Source organism: Lepisma saccharinum, chromosome 1 (assembly GCF_977018435.1).
Source record: "Lepisma saccharinum chromosome 1, izLepSacc3.1, whole genome shotgun sequence".
Lineage (NCBI taxonomy): Eukaryota > Metazoa > Arthropoda > Insecta > Zygentoma > Lepismatidae > Lepisma > Lepisma saccharinum.
The window spans coordinates 14,464,077-14,489,527 of NC_139229.1; the positions used below are offsets into that span (position 1 = coordinate 14,464,077).

The 25,451-nt window shown below is 42.1% G+C and overlaps 1 protein-coding gene across 5 annotated transcripts in view; it reads left to right on the top strand.

Moving 5' to 3' along the window:
• IP3K1 (inositol-trisphosphate 3-kinase-like protein) overlaps positions 1-25,451 on the top strand; it is a 238,345-nt gene that overhangs the window by 206,894 nt on the left and 6,000 nt on the right. For 4 of the 5 annotated variants that reach the window (XM_083129406.1, XM_083129408.1, XM_083129407.1 and 1 more), the window contains one exon: positions 24,868-25,137. In XM_083129406.1, the coding sequence (XP_082985532.1) occupies positions 24,868-25,137 (270 nt within the window). Of the gene's footprint in view, positions 1-22,205; positions 22,376-24,867; positions 25,138-25,451 lie in introns of those variants that run through there. The other variant, XM_083129410.1, reaches the window with a different exon arrangement.

The following is a 25,451-nucleotide window of genomic DNA, read 5'->3' on the forward strand; positions in this document are numbered from 1 at the left end:
TTTGGCGACTTGAGTTGGTGAGACTGCACGATAAATATAACAGAAGTGTTCATTCGTAGAGCGTAGGTGTCTGGAGCGCATCCAACTGGGACGTTGACTCAGGATGACTAGGATCCGGCTGTTTTTTTTTGTCTGTTCCACATTCGTTTTCTGTCGCTTCTTCAACCCGGAAATGCACAGCCACAACTCCCGACGCTTTGAGATCCACAATCGTCACGAAACCATTTCTGCATCCGTCCATCGAGCCTCCCTAACTCCCCCTCCCACCACTTCTTCCTTTCTCCTAGGCGAAATCTACTCCTTTTCCGCCAGGATGTATTACACCCTCAGCTTTTTTTTTTATAGAAATGTTAATATTTGTAGAGAATTCTATAAGGAGCGACGACCCTAGCGCTTGAACTCCGAGTGGCGGATATCCGCATTCTCTTTCGGACAGCTTGGGAAGACATCTACGGCAGAATGAGTTATTGAGGTCAGGCGTTCTTTCAGCGGCAAATAAAGCTGGTCCTGATTATAAAACACAATAACAAAAGCATAATAATATATTTTACCACCTTTGGCTAATCGCGACGATGATATTGAGTGATGATCAGACGAAATTGAAGTAAGAACATGTCGACCACTTTACGTTCTCGGCGACCGAGTTGATGTGAACACGATGGTACTGGTTGGCTTTATTGGTCATATAAATGCTTCATATTTTAGCTTGAGGTCATGTTTAGTATATTTTTAAGTATCTGAAACCATGTTCGCCGACCTCCGTGACGGTCTGGTTAGTACAGCGAGCTGCGACACCAGGGGCCCGGGTTCGAATCCCGGATTATTCATGGGTGTTCTTTCCTCGTAATATTATCACTCGTCATCTTCGCAATTGGCCAAAAGTCACAGAAAAGCGAAGTACCTAAAATAAACTAAATCAATAAACCACTTAAGGCATGCATGCCTCTGTCGATAATTCAAATGGCTTTTGCTTGCCTTTTCATAGTTTTTTTTCTTACAAATATGTTACGATTAAGTGATAGTAGACAACTGGTTTTACCTGGAATGTTGTGAAATATAATATGATAGTTAAAAGTTATTTCCTCCTTCATTTTTCCAAGAAAATAAAATATTAATTCAGTTTATAGTGTATCCATTATGCTGTAAATAACGCTTTATTGTACAAGATAATAATCCTTTGAAAAATGCTTGATAAAAGGCATACTTTGTAGGCTTTAGATTGTATTTTAGTGAAATAAGTTGACTGAAGTTCAGTTACTTCAATCCCTGAAGATGAGAATGATGTTAGAGCTCCTCAAGAACTCTAAATCATATCCAAAAATGACCTGGCTAACATCCAGAGAGAATCCTTTCACTGTTTTTTTTTTTTCGTTTTATTTGGTAATTTTTAAGGCATAGGCCTACATGCTTCTCATTTGTAAAGTATTTTTTTCCAGGGCCGTTGTCGTTTCCGAAGTGAACCCTCACCTTTTCACGTAGGCTGTTGCGTCATTGGAGGAGGTGTGACACGTGATTGGTCATTTGCGGGGTTGTCTTTCCTACGGGTCACAGCGAGCGCTCGAAACAGCCAATCAGACGAGCATGTTCCTGAATTCTGCCCGCGCTCTTATATTATTGGAGATTGGGAATAACGCCAGGCGCTCGGAACAGCCAATCAGACGAGCGTGTTGCTGAAATCTTCCCGCACTCTTACGCTATTGGAGGCCGGAAATAACGCCGGACGTGCTAAGATCATCAAAATCAGAGTACTTTATACTGCGGGAAAATGCAGTAGTAGGCCTATTCACCATGCAGTAATAACTATTCACGTACGAGAAGGCTTGTGTCATCAGAATTTTGATGACTCATTGTGATGAATGAATCAGCATAACATTACATTTGCGCTTACAATTATCATCATAAAGAGTCACCATCAATTCCTATAAGCTACTGAAGAGTCACACTGCAAGCAACAGTTTCTATTCAGATGCTAACAGCTTTCAATAGATCGGTTTGTACAGTTGCAGGTAGCATCCACCTTGAAATATGAATGCCTCGCGACACCTGCTTCTCAAGGATAGGGAGAGATGGTGTGGTTTCTTTTGAATGTGAATACGCGTTTTGTCCTCGCAAGGATGCTTCCTCCTCGCCCCTTTCCTCCCCGGCATAGGTGCGGACCAGAGTCGCAAACACTTTGCAGAAAAGATGTTTGTGTCGCGCGCCTCATCACTATTCATGGATCACTGTCGCCCTCCTCTCCTCGCGATGCCAGAGCCGGAAAGTGTCACGTTACTCGCTAGTGGTTGTATGTTGACAAATATCTGGGAGAACCGATTATGAACTTGCCGGTTCCGACGTGGTCCGGCGCGATGCTGGCTTGGACAGAGGAGAGTCTGGTTCTTGGGAGAAAGTCTGCGTATTTGCCAATCCTAACTTTCTACTACTCTCCGTCTGTGCTTCAAATGAAGTGGGCGTATGCAAAAGTAGTCGCCGATATTTGTATTACAAGAGCATTCCCGGTAACACGTGCTATTCTTCGTCCACCGCAAGAACGAAGTTGCTGTAAACAAAACCATCTTCCCTACGTGTTAGTTCTGGTGTTACTTTCCCCATGAATGTATTGATTTTTTTTTTATTTGATTTAGTTTATTTTACTTCGCGTTTTGTGCCTCTTGGCTAATTTGCGAAGATGGGGATGAGTGATGAAATTGATGAATGGACATTCACAAACAACCAAGCCCGACCGGGATTCGAACCAGGGACCCTTGGCGTCGCAGCGTGATGTGTTAACCACTCGGCCACAGGGTCGGGCCCATGAATGTATTGGTCGTGGCTGTACACTTGTGATACAAGGCCCAACAACTTTGGCTTTATCACATGCGCTAAAGTACTGAGGACCTCCTCGATGGCGTTGTGGTAACGTCGTCGCCTTGTAATCAAGGGGTCCCGGGTTGGATACCTGGTGGAGGCACACTGCACAGTGGTTCAGATCCCACTTTGAACTGTAGGTCCGGTCCCGATTAGCCTATCTGTGCATAAAGTGGACTTAAACAATTCAATTCAAACTAAAGTCCATCCAAGCTAAGTCCCGTCGCGGGGACCGCCTTCATGGCAGTGACTCTCTGTTGCCGCGTTTACCTACGAAGAAACTTGTAAACAGCCTACCTCTGCCCCCGGTCTGGGCAATAAACGTCAACCTCCTCCTCCTCAAAGCGGCCAGCAAAAAAAAAAAAAAAAAAAAAAAAAAAAAAAAAAAAAAAAAAAAAAAAAAAAACCAGGAATTTGCCAAAATAACCGTTCTGCGATGTGAATGGGGGCCTGGAGATAGCATGGCCCGGGTGTATATATATTCCTTTGGCGCAATATTCCTGCACATCTGCTATTTGAAGAACCAATTGTTTTTTTCAGCTTGACTTTGTTTATGCAACGCACGGAAATGGCGACTTTCTCCCCCCCCCCTCTTACCCCCTCTCAAAATCTGAAGCGTTATTTCTCGCGGTCTAAAAATAAAAATTGATGTTATGTCATGTTATTGTATTGTTTGCGCCGATAGGCTGATCGAGACCGGACCTACAATTTGAGGTGGGTTTCGTTGATTGGTTGAAATTAAAATTGTGGGTGCGTCAGCAGTTAGGCTACAGAGGATTACACTGACAGTAGGACTAGACGCCAGGGCCTCATTGCTCTGGGGTCTGTACTGCGTGTGAAATTGGATCCGAACCACTGTGCAATGTACAGTTCCTCCGTTGGGGATCGAACCCGGGACCATTTGATTACAATTGGTTGATTCATTTTAAATTGTTGGGTGCGTCTGTACACATATGGCCATTTTGCATCCTTCATTGTATACTGGGATATATCCCCCCTATCTAAACTTGACTACAATTGGATGCAACCTATTGTATCAATGCAAAGAACGACATGGCATTGCAAACAGGAATAGAAGCAGCCTGCAGCTTGTGTAAATTATGTCATAAAGTAATGTGGATGAACTTGGCCTTATTATCACAATGCGGGCGCACTCGAGATGCCTTCGTAATCGCTTCGTCCCTTGGCATTGTTTGGCCGAAGGGACAGAGGCCGTGCCCTTCATGTTCCGGCCCACCCTTTCCGTGTGGAAACAATTGAAAAACAATTTGCAGGCATCTTGCAGCAGCCATTTTGCTTCCTGCGTTTCCGGCCATCTTGTCTTCCACACGGTTCGATACCATCGGAGTACGATCGCCTTGGTCGTCCCTCACTTCCTGTCTGGCTTGACCTCACGTGAGAAGTTTTAACAACTGCTCTCCCTGCATATTGTTGTGTAAACAGCGCTTCTTTGGCAGTCCGATGATAAAAGCCGTCATGGTCACTTCGACTGAAGAATTCTGATTGCGGTGGTTTATTTGCTTTTCGACCTTCCACACTGCTGTTTCTGTTGATAGTATGTCGGTTGGTTGCATGGACATCCGGCAGGGGGCCACGGCTTCCCCTCCCCCGGAAAATGCACACATATTTCATTTCAGTCCCAGTAATACATGTTAATTATTGCGATGGTGTTGGAGGAACATTCGCCATTCAAATTATTCGATGTGCCATCTGGTGAAATTAGTGGGAACTACTCTATGTAGGACACGGGGCTGTGTTGAAATCGTTCGAAACATGAGGAGGGTGCCTTGCGTTGCTCCTTAACACGGATAGAACGCTTGAACTAACTCATGTTTGGAGCCTTTTCGCGTCATACTCAATGGAAAGAGCACGATATTTAATATTCCTACGATATTGTGCTGCATTAAAGCGCGAGATCTAGCTTCATGTCGACGGATTTCAAGAACATTTTTGTTTGATTAGTTGTCGATAATAACACCAGGCGGTCGGAACGGCTAAAAATGGTCGCTTCAGACTGAAGGAGTGTTTCTTGTCCATAGTTGGTTGAAGCTTGCTACGTGGGGATATGCTGCAGAACGACTCATGAAGCATATACCCTGGTATGCATTTAGCACACTAACGAGGCTCTGGCGCTTGGACCTGCAGCCAGGATAACCTTCTGTAGGGCTTGTTTTCTGTGCTATTTGTGGTTGTCGCTGCATTTCACCTTATCACCATCATATCACAACAATCAATAATTTTGTATTAACCAACTTTTAAAATTATTGAAATGACGCAGCCAAACTCTAACCGTAATGTTAAGCTGTCATAAATATTTTCGTGTTTTTTTCGCAAAGTACAAAATTTTGATTTCTTGATATTTTCTTCTAATTTTCATTCATTCAATTTAACTATTACTCCAAATGTATGGAAAATGATCACGACTAATAATCAAGTTTGATGAGATGGAGGGAAATGTAAAACGGGAAATGTTGCACCTAAGAAAGAGATTTTTCATCCAGGAAAGGAAAATTTTGTACCTCGGAAAGGGAAATTTAGTATAAAAGGGAAAATTTGTTCACTGGTAGTGTGAACCTTGCTTATAAAGGCGATTGGGGAGGGGGAAACAAATTATTCTCATGTTCACATAAAGTGCCACATTTTATAGGATTGAACAGTTGAAGTACATGCCACTTTATGTGAACTTGAGTGTACACTGCTATCAATATCTCCGTATGTCTAGATTGCGAATATAGTTCTTCAGAATTATTGTACTATAATTATATACTTTTTATATTATATAGGCCTACATAAAGGAAAACCTTGAAAGGCTTAAGCCGATGTACGGATAAATCAAACATGCTGTCAACATACGTGCTGAGTAGCGATGACATCAACATTGAGCTCATGGATTCCAAATAAATTACGGATATCAGGAAAAGCTAGTTGCTCCACGTAATAAGGGAAATGAGTTTTGAAAAATATGATTGCAAGTGAGTCATGTAATGAACAAAACTTTTCGAAAGCAAACGGAAACTGGTGTCGTGTGTCGTGACGTCACAGCGGAATGGTGGGAGTGTACGCCCACCCTCATATGCGTAGGAAGATGGGGACGAGAATGCTCTTGATGAATTTGGTGCTGTGGAATTTATCTGAAACGCAAAACTATTGACTGTGCAGACTTCTCCTGTGTTCTGTTTTGTACAACGAGATTGCAATCCTGAAAGTGCCGCATTGTCTGAAAACTGTTTCCCGCAGGACTACACGGGACAGACTTCCCGCACAGGACTGCTGTTGAGTGTCCCTGGCTTGCACAACCTACGCTGGTGTCCGACATGCTTTTAGCAGTTATGCGTGCACGTCGGGTAAGTTATATAAAGTGAGAAAAGGAGTGAAAAGCTTGAAATTGAAAAGGGAACTGTGATAAAAACCGCAAGCCAGAAAACCTGGGCTGTCTACTGGCTTGGCGGAAACGTCCAGAAGGGAGGAAAGATAAGTTATATGAGACACTTTGTTTGTTTTCAGACATGAGGCCAGCCCTCGCGTTTTTCTGTCTAACATTTACTGCTGCAAAATATCTTAGTATCATTAAATAATCACGTTTTTTTCCCTTTCAATGTGACGCGAAAGACCTCCGAACATGAGCTATCTTGTATGAAACCTAGTAAAGATAACGGCAACCTCACGTTATGAAATCTCAAAACAAATTGAATTGGCAATATATCATTTACTCCACGTGGAAGTGGGGGATATACTGGGCTCCACGTGGACTTGACATATGGTTGTCGGGGAGAAACTGATTTGTCGGACCTTTCTTTGAAGTAAACTGGCGTTCGAATCAGGACTTCAACTTTAACATTCTTCTGCTCGCTTGTTGTGTCGTTCATCCACGTTTTCGTTCGTTGTTCTCTGATCTTTTTTGTGCGTTTACGTGCTTTTCGTCCCTGACCTTCACAAACTACTACATGTAACCAAACGTGCCTCCTCTTCTGAATCACCCCTCCTTCCACGTCAAGGTCCTTCCAGGTAAGTGGTTTGTGTGTACTTTACGAAATCTTGGAATGCTGAGCATTTATCGTTGATTTGTCACGAACTTCACCCCGCTGGGCAAGATTTTGAAGAACTGGATCTATAAATTTAGTTTGTCTTTTTTTTAAATTGAAGAGCTGGCTTAGGTCTCAAGGCAAAATCGCTTTAAAGTTGATAAAAACCAGACTCAAGTAATGGAAGAAATTCTTGAAATTTTTAAAAACCAACTTCCCTTCCCGTTGGCCATAATGGGTGTATTTAGTGTCTATAACATTATCACCTTTTTTTATGACGCTCAGCTATATAAGGGATAGTACAGAGACTGTCGGCCAAGACTTTGGTATGATACCTGAAAAATGTAGCCAAATAAAATTGTCTCCGCATAAAACGGCTCTGGGGCCCACCCAGCCTCAAATGAGTTGGTACCTGGGAGCAACCCTGAGAGGTAAAGGCGACGGGCGTGGTGCTGATCACATCACCTCCAAAGGCCGAGATCGAGAATGTGTGGGGCCCTACCCTCACATCACCTAAAATGTCCCTTCATGGCACGGTGCTATATGCAGGGGGAACTTTACCTTTACCTGGTGTTTCGCTTTATTTTCTTTTTGAGGCTTTATTGTCCCGACGCTGTCTGTCAAGACTTTGGTATGATACTTGGAAAATGTATCTAAAGCAAATTGACTTTACTGTGTATGTACGGCTTCTTTCAGGCATACCAATCAAGGGGACTCGGGTTCGATACCCGGTGGAGGCACAAGTGGTTCGGATCCCACTTTAAATTGTAGGTCCAGTCCCGATAGCCTTACTGTGCATAAAGTGGACTTAAAACAACAAATCAATCAATCAATCAAAATCTTTCAGGCATACGCGAATACTTAATAGATAGGTCGTATATTTTGTGTATAGTAATTGCAAAGGTGGCTATTGTGAGCGTGTGGTGCACGGTTGCATACATCCAGGATAAATTTCAGACTTTTAAAACAAATTTCATCTTCATCGTCGCGATCAGGTAAAAGTGGCAGAAATGCGACGTAACATAACAAAAATACAAACACACATACAGATTGGATGAGGTGAAGTAGGGTTGTTCATCCGAAGACGATAGAAAAACATTTACCATTCCGCTTCTATATACAATATTGGTATTCTCACAGCCAAAGTTTTCTAGGTTCTGTTTCTGGCCAGTGTTTTCTCTCTCATAGATTTCATCATCATCGCCGCGATTAACCTAAGCAAAGACACGCGACAATAAACGTGTACAGACAATAAAATTGCGCCACATGTTCTCGGATGCCGTAATGGTAACGCTACCGCCTTGTATTCAATTTTTTTTTATTTCATGTTTGTTATTTAGCACGCCAGGGGCTCCGGGTTCGAATCCTGGCCTGGGCATGGATGTTTGTGAGTGTCCATTCATCAATTTCATGATATCATCACTCATCTCATCTTCGCAAATTAGCGAAACGTGGCACAAGAAGCGAAGTAAAATAAAGGAATTCAAGAAGCGAAGTAAAATAAAGGAATTCAATCAATCATGTTTATTTAGCGTCGCCTTTCTGCCACTTTTGGCTGATCGCGACGTTGAGGATGAGTAATGATATGATGAAATTGATGACGGGACGGTCACAGAGAACATCCACGCCCAGGCCGGAATTCGTAGCGCGCTGTGTGACGGTCGTCGGCTTGCAATCAAGAGGTTTCGGAATCGATCCCAAGCAGAGTCGCATAGCTTAGTGTTACGTGTCCCACTTTAAACTGTAGTGCTGTCAAGTCAATATCTTGGCGGGTTGTGTTTGTATTTGAGTTTGGTGTTAGCCCTTGTTGGACTCTCATTATTTTAATTGTACCTACTGATGACATGGTAGGATTTTCTTTGTTATTTTAGACCTCGCCGCAACTATCGCCGTTTGGATTTCCTTATTTTCCCCTCATGGCAGGATAAGATGCTATCAGAGCCTAAAATGGACTGAAAAACAAATACAGTAACACCTCGTTAATCCGGACTAATGGGGGATAAGTTGACCGGTTTAACGAAAGTCCGGATTAACTGAAATAACCTAAAAGAACAGCAGAAAGTGCATTAAAACTCCGTTTATAGCAACAAAATACGTTTATTATGGTGTATTTAAAGGGCATGGGCCTAAATACAGTACAGTAAAATGTAAAGCAATATGAGAATTCAGTGCTTCTAGCCACATTTAAAACCTTGCTTATCGGGGTCCGAATTAACGAGGTTTTACTGTAAACCCATAGTGATAAGGTGAAACTGGACACGGTGCATAATTACTTACAGAATGAAAATCCAATTTTAATAATAGAGAGTGAACGAGCAGAATAGCACAACATAAGTAGTACGGCTTTTCGTTCAATTTTCCCTTGGTAATGTGCATTTTAAGAACGAATAATTCATTTTATCAAACTTTTTTTTTCTCCCTGGGGGTAGTTAGCAGTAGACTATAAATCCACGTGCCGCGGAAACATTTAGTTATTAACAGGCAGAGAGTGCAGTAAAAGCCAGTAAATGTAAAAATAACTGTGTGAAATCTCAAGCGAGAGGCTGAAAGTCGCGAGGAAGAAACTGCCACTTGGAGCGATGATCTTCGGTCAGAACGAGGTCAACCACAACCTGAGGTTCCTACTGACGTTTCATTGACGTCATTCCTTCCCCTGCCCCTCCACTTTGACCCCCTCTCTCTCACACAATTCATGCACATAAGCTGCTTTTTTTCTTTTACTTGTGCGCGGCGGTTAAAAATAGAACCGGTTGGTGAGAAATGAGAAGGGGACAGTGTTACCATCTACAATATAAATTGCCTTATGTGCACGGGTTTTGTCCCTAAAGGGAGAAAAATACAGTTTTTAAATTGCAGTAATTTCAAAGATAAGGGAAATTGACTGAGCTCACTTGCTTCGAAACCGATGCTTCCATTTCTATCACTCTGTGCATAAAAAAGTTAAAGCAAATTACGAAACAACAATAATAAATTGTTACTAATAAGTTAAGCAGGTCTACTACTTCTTGGAGTGTAAGGAGTGGCCTGAAAAGGCACCCAGATGTAAACCTCCGTTCCACATTGTACACCCTGGACCAGTGTTGCCACAATCTGAAGGCACAATTTCGCTTTCCAAGGGTCAAAATTTCCCTTTTCGCAGAATTTTCTTCCTTTACCTAAAAAAAATCTTACAATAATAAGTTGTGGAACCTAATATAATCTGGACTAATATTGAGTCTGGTGTGTTAAAATTTCCCTGAAAAAAGATAAATTTCCCCTCAGGTGGCAACACTGCACCGGATTTTGCAGCCTAGGGGGCTCTGACGTCTGGACCCATTGCCAGTATAATCATGTATGGGTTGTGTCCTGTTCTTTCGTCCATTGCATCGAATCGCCATTCATCCTCATCTTCGCGATTAACCAAAAGTGGCAGAAACGCGAAGTAAGATAAAATGAATCATTCATTCTGCTACTTCTTGTGCCAGTAATATAAGAAATGGACGGTAGCACTACCGGGAGAGCGGATACTACCCGGTCATGGTGCAATATGTCTGTTGCTATGTACCAAATAACGTTAGAAATATGGTGCAATTTTCACATATATGTCGAAGGGTTTGGCAAAGGCGATAAAACATAACCTTACAGTCCCCGCCCGTTCTATGTCAGCAAGCACTAATTTTGCAGCTCAAAGTTCACTAAACTCTTGACAAGGTTGCTTTCGTCACATGCAGGCAATCTAGGCTGCTGATGACACTGATAGCCGTTATTACAAAGAGAGACATTTTCATTTCTAACTTCCTTCTATCCTAAGGAGAATGAGATGATGATGTAGAAGACGATGAACGTGTTAAATCATATTGAAGGAAAGGAAATTTGAAAAAATCTGCTTTTACTTCTATTGAAGGAGAGAGAATAAATACACATCAGTGTACAGATGGCATTGATGGTTGATGCATGTTGTTTTGTACGTATTTGGTTATTTAACTTTGCCGGAATTTGAACCGAGGGCGGTGAGATCGCCAGACTGATTCAATAACTACAGGTTATCCTAATCCTTACTCACAGATTATCTTCACATGACCAAACTTTCGCCCTGATTGGTTGTTACCACAGCATCAAGCGGAGAAGCAAGTTGCAAAACACCGTCTAGTCGCCAGACAGCCATCACTCTTAACCATGGTAGCTAGTCCAGCGCCAACTAGGGCATTCCAGTAGAATTTCCAGCTCCGTGTGATTCGGCCTTAAGTTTTCTTGATGTACGACTGCTTTTCAGTCAGAAGCAAACTGATTGGATCTCAGTTTTCTTGATGTACGACTGCGTATCAGTCAGAAGGAAACTGACCGAATCTCAGTTTTCTTGAAGTACGACTGCGTATCAGTCAGAAGCAAACTGGTCGAATCTCAGTTTTCTTGATGTACGACTGCGTATCAGTCAGAAACAAACTGGCCGGATCTCAGTTTTCTTGATGTACGACTGCGTATCAATCAGAAGCAAACTGGTCGAATCTCAGTTTTCTTGATGTACGACTGCGTATCAGTCAGAAGCAAACTGGCCGGATCTCAGTTTTCTTGATGTACGACTGCGTTTCAGTCAGAAGCAAACTGGTCCATATCAGTTTTCTTGATGTACGACTGCGTATCAGTCAGAAGCAAACTGGCCGGATCTCAGTTTTCTTGATGTACGACTGCGTTTCAGTCAGAAGCAAACTGGTCCAATCTCAGTTTTCTTGATGTACGACTGCGTTTCAGTCAGAAGCAAACTGGCCGGATCTCAGTTTTCTTGATGTACGACTGCGTATCAGTCAGAAGCAAACTGGTCCAATCTCAGTTTTCTTGATGTACGACTGCGTATCAGTCAGAAGCAAACTGGCCGGATCTCAGTTTTCTTGATGTACGACTGCGTTTCAGTCAGAAGCAAACTGGTCCAATCTCAGTTTTCTTGATGTACGACTGCGTTTCAGTCAGAAGCAAACTGGCCGGATCTCAGTTTTCTTGATGTACGACTGCGTATCAGTCAGAAGCAAACTGGTCGAATCTCAGTTTTCTTGATGTACGACTGCGTATCAGTCAGAAGCAAACTGGCCGGATCTCAGTTTTCTTGATGTACGACTGCGTATCAATCAGAAGCAAACTGGTCGAATCTCAGTTTTCTTGATGTACGACTGCGTTTCAGTCAGAAGCAAACTGGTCCAATCTCAGTTTTCTTGATGTACGACTGCGTATCAGTCAGAAGCAAACTGGCCGGATCTCAGTTTTCTTGATGTACGACTGCGTTTCAGTCAGAAGCAAACTGGCCGGATCTCAGTTTTCTTGATGTACGACTGCGTTTCAGTCAGAAGCAAACTGGTCCAATCTCAGTTTTCTTGATGTACGACTGCGTTTCAGTCAGAAGCAAACTGGTCCAATCTCAGTTTTCTTGATGTACGACTGCGTTTCAGTCAGAAGCAAACTGGTCGAATCTCAGTTTTCTTGATGTACGACTGCGTAGCATAACTCCTAGCTCTAGGAGAAAAAAGTTTCCCGAAAATATGTAAACATGGTCTTCGTCGCAGAAATCAAACAAGCAATGTTAGAGCCTTGATCAGATACGAGGGGCATATTGTCGGACACCGCTGTTGCTTTTTAGATCACCTGGTAGGACTTCCCTATTACATTTGTTAATTTTAGCGCCACGGGACGGATTTCGCCAGAGCATTCGACTTGTCTCCTTCCAAGTGAAATCTGTGTCACCTGCAAATCGAACCCAAGGCACTTCTCGTTGGTCATACGTCACAACACTTGACATTAGCGCAGTCGTGCACGTTTGTTCCATTCTCTTGGCACATCCGCCTCGGATAGTAGATTTCAGTATCGTCGAACATGGACTGCCCCATCGTGGGCAAGTACGTAAACGGCGATTAGGTGTCAGGACGGAGCTGAGATAACTACTGTATGACGTCAAAAGGGGTTAGCGAGTCATTGTTTTGCATTTCGTTTTTAATATTTGGATACATGTTGCTTCTGGTTCTGGTATTTCCAGCGCCATTTAGCATATTTTGAACATTTCATTCTCCACGGTCTGTTGCTCGCAGGTATGTGCGATTTGCTGCTTGTATTACTCTGGGTAGGATCTCTTTCCGAGGAAAATATACCCTGATCTATGCCGAGTAAGTTTTGTGAGTTCGCTGTGCTTTTTCTCAAAAGGGAAGGCAGTGGCGCTAGTGTCGCTAGGCTAAGTTACGGGAAAACCTGTAGTTCGCATATTGTCCGATGTTTCAGAAAGCTTGGTGGATCTAGTAAGGCTGTCTTGACATTTTTATGTGTAGAGGGAGGTAGTGCGGAAACACGCTAGACTTTGTGATTCATGATGCAGGAGAGGGGGAGAACTAGCATATGTCACCAACATGGCGACCATTTTGAAGTCCGCCATCTTGGAGTCAACTTAATTTTCTTAAATGGGAAGGTGGTCATGTAATATATCAAAATGAGCTAGAATTTCACGAGAAACACGTTGGTAGGCATAACTTCACCACAACGCCAACCTTTACGCTGCTGGAACTATAATGTTTTCCATGGCCCGAGCACTAATGTACCAGTAATATTATTCACATCCTCAGTCTTTAGTGAATTCTGCCTATGTAATGTCGCGATTGATTTGCTATTGTAGAATGTACGATACGTGCAAGAACATTTTCAGTTTAAGGGGAGAAGATCTTAAATTTCGTCTAATCATCATTCATCCTCATTGTCGCGAATAGCCAAAAGTGGAAGAAAAGCGACGTAAAATAACAAAAATAAAAAATGGGAATAGGTAATTCTGTGAACTTAATTTTACCCACATCTGTTTGGTGTGGGGAAACTTGTCTCCCCCCCCCCCCATGCTGCTTCCTCTACCGATGCCATCACACATCCGTTTTCTTTATTGACTAGAAAGAAATCAAGAGAAAATAGAAAAATGCGATGGAGATATTTTCATGTTGCTATATTTCTTTTTCTTATTTTTTCAGACTGTTTTTCTTCATTCAATCTTTCTTTTTTCTATACAGTAAAACCTCGTTAATCCGGACTAATGGGGGGATAAGGTGACCGGTTTAGCGAAAGTCCGGATTAACTGAAATAACCTAAAAGAACAGTAGAAAGTGCATTAAAACTGTGTTTATAGTAACAAAACACGTTTATTATGGTGTATTTAAAGGGCATAGGCCTAAATACACTATAGTACAAAGTCTGTGGGAAACAGAATTTCAGTGATTGACTCTGCCTTTTCTTTGGGAACTTCTCTTCTTGACTTCTAGCCACATTTAAAACCTTCCATTCTGCTTCTTTTTTTGGCCTTTTGCCTGTCCGGATTAAGCGAAGTCCGGCTTATCGGGGTCCAGATTAACGAGGTTTTACTGTATTTAAGTATTGCCTTCCGTGTAGTCCCGCTTCTCTTAATTGCTTATTAGCACAAAATAATGTGATTTATGACGTGGCCGTCATAGGCGAATTTCGCTAAATCCCATTTCACCTAAACTGGTTGAAAGTGAAATATTTCAAATGAGATCTCTCAACAGGGGGATACGTGCTCTGTTATGTTAATTCATCCTTAATTAGCGCTTAAGGTTAGGTAATAATACAATATAACTAACCTAACAGAACCTTCCATTTATTGGGGAGCTAGCATACGTCTAAAGCTATTGGCTGTTACATTACTGTTATGCCTCCGTTCGTAAATATGTTACATATCCCATTTCGCCTACAATGGTGGACAGCTGTCAGATCTGATTGATGGGTGCTGATAAGCTAGGGTGTCATGTGAGAGCGTTAGTTGCTTTAAAAACGCACGAGATCCAGAAATTCTGCATCTGCGTATCGTATATCACCTGTGAGCATGTTAGGGCATGATGGAGGATCGTAAAAACTGATCCCGAATTCCAAGCTGAGTCATCCTGGCATGCGGTGTACTTAATTGTTCAAACAGAACTGAGTAAAAATGGCTAAAAGCTCTTGAAGAAAGAAGAAATGCAGTTAGCGAGACTAAAAAAGTTCGCCGAGAAACGGGTGAGCGCATACTGTGCGTGCGTCAGCAAGACCAGCTTCCCCCAGTCTTAAAATGCTTGGAAAACATACACAGACGGTTCTGCAATATGTCGACGGTTGGTTGTTTGCTTTCTGGAACCGATTTGAGAACTGTGGGACGTGCACAGGTAGGGTTTGAGAGACAAGTAAATGATACGACAGGTGCCGTTGAAGTCCGTTGAAGTGGAGAACGCGGAAGTCTCCTAGTGTGCAAAGAAAAACAAGTGAACGAACTCTTTTTGAAAGTAACCAAGCGGTAACTGTTCCTGTTTTATCGTAAAAGCGTGCTTTCTGTCGTTCTTTCTTTTAAGTAAGCAGGTCGTCCGATTTGGTTGTTTTTCTAGCCCACGCGCGCGCCTACGATCGAACCCAACTTAACTCTTCAGCACACGTGAGCCTTGATCAGAGGGGCGAACATTTCCTTGGTTCACTAAAGTATTCGGCTACAGAAGGTGTCTCACTTATCGCACAACACTTAAGCAACCTTTTGTTCTGACGTCACGGGAGAAGGCTTTTTAATTTTAGGCTAAATACGTAAGTTGTTAGGCTAGCTAGGTTCAGTTTTATTGCTATAAATAATAATTTTTCAGTGTATTTATGTTAATATAACCAGACCTAACCTAACCTCGTAAGTATTCCTCGTCTGACGTCAGAACACAGGTTGCATAAGTGTTGTGAAGCAAGGAGACCCCTACAGAAGCGTGTGTTTCCAATAATCTCAGTTTTCGCTTAATGTGTCGTTATCAGCTACACACACACAACCCAAAATATGTCATTTGATACAAATATGCATCAGTATTTTGCAGGCTGATGTGTTTGTGTTTATTTATATACACATATATATAACACTTACTATGGCGTATAATTTGTATGACTTTATCTACAGTGCTTTTCACGGTCGAGTCGTCCGTGGAGCGGCGGCTAGCGCGCCGGGCAGCGAGAGCGCGTCTGCCGGCAAATTGGATGCAACATCCGCGTAACTGCAACCGCTAGCTATGAAATGTGAAATAAGCTCGTACAATTACACGTGGAGGTTTTTTGGGGGTTAATACTACCCCGGGTCCCTTTTAACAAACGTCCCTGTTCTTTTGACTCTAGTAATACATGCATAAATTTGCACGGAGAGATATTATACATACAGCAACTTTTCCCAAAAATAAAACTGTGAGGGTTGTGTGTGCAAAGTTCGAAAGTGAAGTTCCTGTGCGGAATTTGGTAACTGATGAAGCATTTTGGCGTCAAAGATAAAAGCCCCAAATAAATTATATAATTCTACTCATCTGAATTTATTTCAAATAATGTTTCATTTTAGGTTGTTACTTATTTGGAAAGGTGAAACATTTTCACTAATTTCACAAAGATTTGACATTCCAGTGGTAAAATTGCCAGTTTCCCCACCCTTACATTGAATTGTAATACTGAAAATGATTGGTGAATAATAATAATAATAATAATTGTTATTGCTGAACACAGCAGATTCAGTACTAGGTTCCATATTTCTACAATTAGTTCGCTATACATTGTTATTTGAATTAACTATGAGTTCTTATCAGTCCACGATTGGTGTTACTGATAGTAGGGAATTTTGTGGTGGAATACGCGGTGGCTCAGTCGGTAACGCGTCTGACTACCATGCTAAAGGTCCCGGGTTCGATCCCCGGCCGGTTCAAATCCGGGAACTTTTCTAACGATGGAAGCAGTCCCGGCGCCCACCCAGCGTCGAATAACATGAGTACCTTGGGGGGGGGGGGGTAAAGGCGGTCAGGGGCGTGATGCTGATCACATCTCCCCACTCATGACCGGATCAAGAAAGTGTGGGGCGTTACCCCCACACCCCCTATACGCCTTCATGGCGTGGTACTAAGCCCAGGCGAGCACTTTACCTTTTTTTTTTTTTTACCTTTTTACCTACATTTGGGAACCTTGTAAGCAATGGCTCTCAATGATTGATTGATTTGTTGTTTTAAGTCCACTTTATGCACAGTAAGGCTAATCGGGACTGGACCTACAGTTTAAAGTGGGATCCGAACCACATGAGCCTCCACCGGGTATCGAACCCGGGACCCCTTGATTACAAGGCAACAACGCTACCACTGCGCCATCGGGGAGGCTCAGTTTTCAATGAGAGCATGTTCTGTGCAAATATATATTTTTACTCCTTAAAATAACTGTCATAGTAAAATATTCCCAGAGGGGAGAAATTTTCTTTATCTGGTTGGGATATAATTTTAAAAATATATAGGGGGAGGGAATTCCTCCGCTCCGCCCCCTTTTTAAATTCGAACACTTTCTATACAACAACGAAGTAAATTGCAGTTGTTTTCGGGTTATTGGGTTAATCTAACATTTAAAACAACGGAAAAGAATTGCTATATCGCAGCAGCAAAAATAAAAGTGATGGATAAAGTGATTTCAACTATTTTCCGATGCGATTCCGTGTAAAAAGATGGGATGGGATGATGCACATCTCCCAGCTGCCAACGTCCGACACTGAACCAGACCTACAGCCATAACAGAACACGTCTGTTACCGATATCTAGCCTGGTCACGGGGGTAAAAATATTACATGAAAGGAACGAGTTCGCTTGTTTTTACTTGCGATTGCTATCGCATAAAGCGCGTGTTCACACGCGCATGGGAAGGGAAACTGGCATTATGCTATGACGTCTGTATTTGCGTCAGCAGTATGAGGTTGCTTCCTGTGTGATAGGTTAGGGTGTGTTTGTGCCTTTTCCGAAGTGAAACATTATAATTTGCGTTCGTTTTTATCCCCTCTCTCTTTCTCTTCCATTCGCGCTGTGCGGAGTTGGTGTCGAGATTTTGTGCTAAGCGGGACAAAACCGAAAGAAAGGGGAATATCGTTGCGTAAATAATGATGCAATAATGTGTGTTTTGTTGGTGATGTACAATCACATATCTACTTCCTTCCAACAAGATTTGCTCAAGAATATAGTTAACCAAAAATGGAAAAAAATACATGCTCAAAACCCAATGCCGGGTTCGAATCCCTGTCTGGGCATGAACATTCTTTGTAAGTATCCCCTCATCATATCATCACGCACCCTCATGTTAGCGATTAGTCAAAAGTGTGAGAAAGGCGAAGTGAAATAAACAAAACCAATCTATTCAAAACCTTAACCTTTGAAATACTTCGCAGACGCAACTTCCAAGTGTTTTTTTTTCTATCTCGTTAAAACGCATGCGACAGCTTTCAGAGGTTTCAGTTTGTTGCCAGATATATTGGCAAAGAATGTCGAATTCATGGCCTCCTAGATCGCCGGATGTAACTCCGCAGACATCTCGTGAATAGTTATCGCTTCAGCAGGGACAACAGCAGATTAATATACGAGCCGTGATCTCAACTGAAACTCCTCCGAATCTTGTCAAATGGACTGCTGTCCTAGAAGCGAGACCTCGTGCCACGTAGCGTTAGACACAGTCTGGATATAGGTGCAAGGCGCCCGTAAACTTAGCTAGAGCGCGTCGAAACGTAACCAGCGAGCGATGGTTCAGTTTTTAACACCAGAGTGGTGTCAGTTGTTAGGAGTGGTTGTTCTACATGCCAATACACGTCCGCATGTTGCCAAATGTGTGCCTTGTCCACGAAAAGGTGGATAGTTCAGGACCATCCAGCTTACATCCCCGACTTGTCACTATCGTTTGTTCAGACGTTTAAAAAAAGCCGCTGATAACACTGTCTGAATGCCTGCAGAGACTTTTTCAGAGGAAACCTTATGCACCCCCTTATACACCGTAGATAGTGTTCCTATATGTCGTGTTTCTTTCTGTGCCTTCATACAGTAACTATATAAATCAACAGGTTTAATTTGATCACACCTCGTATTGATGTGCATAAGATTTTTCATTTTATTTACAATATTGTCAAGACATTACTAGAGTATGTTTTTTTCCCTTTTCAACCCCTATGATCCGTATATAATGCAATTAGAATATTATACCCTATTTCACCAGCTTATTTTTTTCACCTACCAGTAGCATAAAAAATCATACATTTCACTTCATGACCATTATTGCTGTTATGATTAGATAATGGCAAACCTTCTGGTTCACTCTTGATGTATTTAGCTCAGTCCATACAAGTGATAAGATAGTGTGAAAGATTCTACAATAATATTCTTATGTATACATGAAACGTGTCTTTTTTTTTATTGTTTACTGAATCGCCATGAGGTAAAAGATAAAATGAATGCATATAATGATATCTCTTAGTAATGCTATTGGCTTAACGAAGTTTATATGCCGACACGTTTCCGTAGAGGAATGGCGTGTCTAGGGGGATTGGTGACGTATATATATCCCCACTTACCTCAAATTTTGTAAAAAAAAATAATTAAAAATTAGTACTGATAGGGTAGAAGTAGCTTGTTATTAAGCTAAAACGGCATTTTAAAAATGCAATCAATGAATATGTTTAGAATTATGCGTAATTACTGTGGAGAAAGAGAACTCTCAGTGGCGCACCCACGATATGTTTCGACTAATTGAACTAATCTTAGCCATTGTTGCGCTATTAATTTCTTTAGGCATTGAACGATAATTTAGAATGGTATATATATATATATATTAAGAACCGTAAAATACAGATGTTCCACCATGAGTAGAGACCAATCAATGCCTATTCGTTTTTCGCTTTTTATTTGTTTTATAATTTTCTTCAGTGGTGGCTGTAGCATAAACCCGTCGTTGTCTGAACATCGGCTTTTACATAGTTATATAAATTTTACATGTTATTGTGCGAAGGATATAAGAGAGAGCATATGAAAACACACATTGAGACAAGACATTATCCGTCGTTCATTGTGTGCATTTTCGATTAGGAATGGACAAATCCGGCTATCCGATGTGTGCATTATCCGAACAGTTTTATCATTTATCCGTTTTACGGACAATCCATTTTATTTTATTCGTCATGTTCGTAATTCACTGTAAGGATTATCTACAAATCCTTCATCACATCTGTACTATCCGGATATCCGAATTATCCTGATATTTGGGTTATCCGTTGCATCCGAAACAGATATCGGATAATTAGAAATCCTGATTTTGTGGTGATTCCTACCCGCAAGTAAAGTATAGGTTATTTTAAGTTTAAACAAATTGCTTATCTTTCTTATAATAAAAACTCTACCCCCGAATTTTTGTTTTGGGGGGGAATTTTTAGGATAGGATTGTTGGTGGCCAGAAATCCCCCCCGTCTCACCCAGGATGCACCGTGGATGCTGAGGTGTGCGGATAAAGACAAGCACCTCTTTCCTCGTAAAAAGTTGTCGGCTTCGAGAGAGAGACAGCTTGGTTCCTAGGAGGGGGGGGGGGGGGACTCCCGGTTGCCCAGTGAATAATCCACATCACCTGACTCTCTTGCCGCCCACTGCCGAACCGAGATGACATTGATGCAGGGACATCCGCACGAGTTTTCCTTGAACTCCCTCCCAGGTGCGTAGTTCGCCGCGTCCCCGTCGTGGCGACTCGAAAAAGGGAACGAGGAAAGAACGGAGGAAGGCGCTGCTCACGTTGCAATCCATGCACACCTCGCAAGTCCACATGGAAATCGCCCCGCTGAATGATGAATCGGAACGCGCCTTGAATGAATTTTTCACATACGTCATGGTATTGTCCACTCTCTCACTCACGTTGTGTGCCACGCTTGTCTCGCTGAAATGACGCACACCTTTTCTCTTTTCGCTTTCTTTCCTTCTACGTGATGAGCCGAGGGAAATTTTATATTTTGTTAATCATCATCGCCTCCATCCCTGACCGACATTTCGATTGAAAATTTGATGTTTTTGAGTGTTACTTAGCGCCGCTTTTCTACCACTTTGGCTAATCGCAATGATGAAGTGAGTGAAGACATTGATGAAGGGACAACAAAGAATGCCCAGGCCTGGATTCGAACCCGCGACCCCTGGTGTCGTATCGCGCTGTGCTAACCACTCCGATGAGTAATTAATGTGAAAAATTCTCTAATATTTACTTCACAGACTAACTTCTTGAATAAGATTGCAGTTAGGATTTTCTGACAGTTGAATTTAAGCTGGTTTAAGAGAGGCGCTAATGCAAATTTTATTCCAATATCATTGTAAATTAGTTCGTTTTAGGGAGCTTTCAAACTGAGACGACAAGCGGCACGATCTGTAAAAAAAAAAAAAAAAGCTCACTGCGTACACGTTACCAACAGGCCGAGGCGATACAATGCATGTGCATCTTGTCGTGTCTCTTCGGTGTGAAAGGTTGCATTTGGTTTTAAATGTTGGTTTCCAAGAAACACGTTAGTGTCGCATCGGTCTGGCATTTTTTATCCAACCTACTATTTTGTACCATTCATTATTCCTTTTCTGGTGTGACAAGTAAATATTAGCTATTTTATACACCATAGAAATGAAGAATAGTATAACCTACAATGAATGGAAATGGGTAGTTTCAGGCGTTTTGTAAAGCATTTGCCCTTTCAACTAAGGGAGGGTACCATCCCTCAGCTAATCCTCCCTTCCTGCTACATCGGTACCACATTGAACCATCCAAGTAATCCCCCCTCCATCTAAGAATTTCCACTTGGAGCTTTGGGAACTGGACACAGAGGAAATTTGACGTCTGACTTCTCAGAACTGGAGCGCGGGACTTTTTGGAACAAATTCTGGATCCACTACGCAACATGACACTTCTACTTTTTTTTTTCCAGGGAATGTTTCGTACGTTTTTCAACCCCATCGCTAACCAAGTGGTAGGTCTCTTAAAACAAGACAGTAAAGATATGTAGCCTACACGTCGCATGTCCCATCCTTCACTGCATGTGTAACGATGAGAAAGTTGCATCATATGATCAGAAGGGTATGTAGCAACGTCAAAATCAGCAATGTAAGAACGCACTAAGCTCACGAAATGCGCGCATTCTAAGAATTCGTAGGTAATGTGCTCTATGCTGAAGCTGGCAGACGAACAAAACGCGGCACATCTTCTCCGAAAGCCAATATTTCAGTGTAGGAAGCAAGCCGAATTAGCATTTTAATGGAGCAGAAGACCTTGGAGCTTTAGTTCGGGACAACTTTTCAATGGCAAACGAAGCCCCGCTCTATTGTGACACAGGGCAGATTGATGCCTCGTTTCATCAGCTCTGAACACCACGCAATCTTTCATTTCCAGGAGATAATAGTTTAGCAAAAGATCGGAAAATTGTGATTCCTATTCATTCAGAGACTACTGCACCGATGGCGCGAGCGTATTGGCTCAGGCGGGCGTGACGTAACGGGGTGCCTTCAACGAAACTTGACGGAAGTCTCCGAAGAGCGCAAGAAACAGGAAAGCAGTTCCTGGCGGAGCGAAGTTGAGCCCAGAAGCAAGTGGCGCGAAGTGAACAATAGACGTGGTGTTTTGGAGTGCGAGATCATCTTTACGCGTTGTGTGCTTGACGTGTCGCAGTCATGGGATTTGTTACACCGGATGTGTCGGCAGCAAGGTTCGGATTTCGACAGGTGTGTGTGCAAGGAATTAGAGTTGTGATCGGTTTTGTGACAATTTGTTCACGCAGATGTGAACATGTGTTTGCATTTAGATAATATGTGCTGCACCTGAGTACAGTGTTTAGTGTCCTATTTGCCCAAATTTGATTGACAGCTCTTCGCACTTGGTGTCAAACCCCGAATAATTGTGTTTTGACAGGAAACCCATTGTTGTATACCTCGGGAGATATCTTAATTGTTCTCCATATATAAAAATATAGGCACTTCTTTCCCTTGAAGCTTGCCATGTGTTTTGTAAACGCGAATATATGTTTATGCGCACTGGCTTACGCAGGGGAAGGGCTGATAGGGCTACAACCCCCACCGAAATTTTGAGAAAATCAAAGTTTTCAAATAAAAGTAGCGAAGGACTTGGGAAAAACCAGAATGGTAAATGCAGACCCCTCTTAAAATGACTCCCGATTGCCATATTTGAGAGTGGTACAAGATATCTTATAGTATATGTCGCCCACTCCTAGAAAGCAGCTATTTACTATCCATCCACCTTTATGATTCTAACCCTCCCCTCTCTAAAAATAATCCTGCATTCGTAGGAATCTCAATGCAGCGACTGACCCGTACCTTGGACTTCGTTTTACATGCATGTGTGAAAAGTTATTTGATTTTAAAAAGGATCCGCGGTATCGTCTTGGACATTCATGTTCAATCACCTTTCGCGGACGCTAACAGCTGACCGACCCACTGACCCACTTTGCGAACAGAGGTTAATCGGGATGACGACCGCCCCTTTGTGTTCACTCGGTTTCACAAGGTCGTGGCCAAGAATCCTCGGATTGTTTTTCAATTTCCCCAAAGCATGTATTCGATCATGTCAAGACCCTGTCATTCATCACTCCCCTTGGACTCGACAGGTTTCCCCTGTCTTGCGAATGAAGGCAATAGAACAGTTTGGAAGTAGCAAAATAGGGGGAAGAGGTTCGCTCTCGGGTTAAGTTAGTGTTGCCTTGCTCACAACGCGACGAGTCCTCACTTGTCAACAATTATCATGCAAGAATAACGACATGTCCCTGTGCTTTGAGCGTTGTCCTTCTTTCGAAAGGTACTTTGATAAAGTCAAATTCAACGAGAGAACCATTTTACTGTGCTAATTGTTAGTGCATAAAAGTTCAATGCACAAGCCCTTCCCTATTTGTTGCACTAACACTTTAGTGTGGATTGTGTGAATAAGAACATAACAAATCTATTCTGCAATGAGAATAGTATATACACACCCGCTACTCTTTCTTAGAACGTACTGGTATGTAAAAATCCTGACAGACGCCAGAGGTCCCGGTTTTAGAATCCCGGCATGGGTGTTCTTTGCGAGTGTCGTTCCATCACTCAAAACCCTCTTCGCGATTAGCCAAAAGTAGAAGAAATGGGAAGTAAAATAAACCAAATCAATCAAAAATCCTGACAGCCAGCTGGAAACTTTTGGTAAAAAATTGATGTTTCTGCCGTACACAGGGGGAGAGCTTTGCGCTAAAGACCCTCCCGAAATTTTAAGAAAATCAAATTTTTCAAATGAAAGCAGTAAAGAGCTCGTGAAAACCTAACTGCTAAAATGTAAACTCCCTTAAAATGACCCCTGATTACTATTTTGGTCTTTGAACAACTCTTAAAACTAAGGTTTAACATGGTAATTACAATATTTGATAGTGTACCCCACCCCTAGTTACAAGGCAGCATGTGATATCCACTTTTATAATTTCAGACCCCTCCGGGGGTAAAAAGTGCCTATGCTAGCTTTCATAAATGTACGCTGTTGAATACAATGAAAATTCATGATCTCCAGAAGTCTTTCCACACATTAACTGCACCAATTGCGACTTTTATTATGTCAGACTTAAAAATGCAATCCAGACCAGGCCAATTATCTAATAGAATTTTTAAATTGAATTCATCAGAAAAAATACTCTCAGGATTGGCCTTGAAACTTATATTGCACGTCAAAACCATCAAGTTTGAAGCAGTTATGGTGGTCACAAAACTTGCCCTGACAAAATCACTCACTATAATTCAGTTTGTCAAATTGTAGTGCATGATGCCATGCTCTTAGGAAGAATTCACACTGAAGCGACATGAGGATTTCACCAATCTAACGCAGGATTGTGTGGCCTGTCATGCCTTTACGGTGCAAAACGTTGCTGCTGATTGACTTGTTTTCAAGCGACAAGTGTCGCCTGTCGCTTTGGTGAGAATTCTCCCTAACATTTCTGGCAGTTTATTATCCCAAGCTCGAAAAATGTAATGTACACAGTCTTGATAGTTTCAAAAATAAGCAAGCACAAACCCTGTACTCAGTCCAGCATGGATGATCTTCCTTCATATGGACCATTCAACAAAACATGATCCAACAAGCCAAAATGTCACGAGTAGCTTAAAATATGTAAACTATGTGCATTACTCTCATTAGGGAAGAAATAAAGTGAAATCTACATTGGATTTTTTTCTTTATATTGCAGAGTGCAGGGGAGAGGGCATTGGATTTTGGAGAGTTTCTTAAAAGTCGAAGTCGAAGCAGTCAAAGTGAGAAGAAGAAAACCCCTTCGCCCACCAGCACAGGCTTCAAGAAATGGAGGAAGTTGAAAGGAGGGAAGAGTAGCAGCGATGCAGAGGGTGAGGTGGCGACTGAATCTGAAAATGGTTGCAACCATAAATCCTCCTCGGCCCCTGGGAGGAAAGATCAGAGCTCAGCAGACGAGGATATGTCCTACCTCCAGTTGTTTGCATTGGTAAGTGAGAGACAATCTATTCTTGTGCACATGTTAGCTTCGTTGTTTTGGTCGACATGCAGTATTTTGTGAAGAAAATTTGCTAGCATCACTGCTTATCAGTGTGGATTCTGCTACAACTCAGGCAAATCCTGAAACTGAACAATTTATGCACGTTGCACACAGTAGTGAAAAGTAAGACGAAATTATGGAGAAACAAATGCAAAGCAATGCCCTCGCTGTATGATTTGATCCCAGAACATTTGTTTGGATGGTGAGATCATGAGTAGATCAGTCAACATACTCGGCAATTGAGGTGAACCAGCACCTTTTCT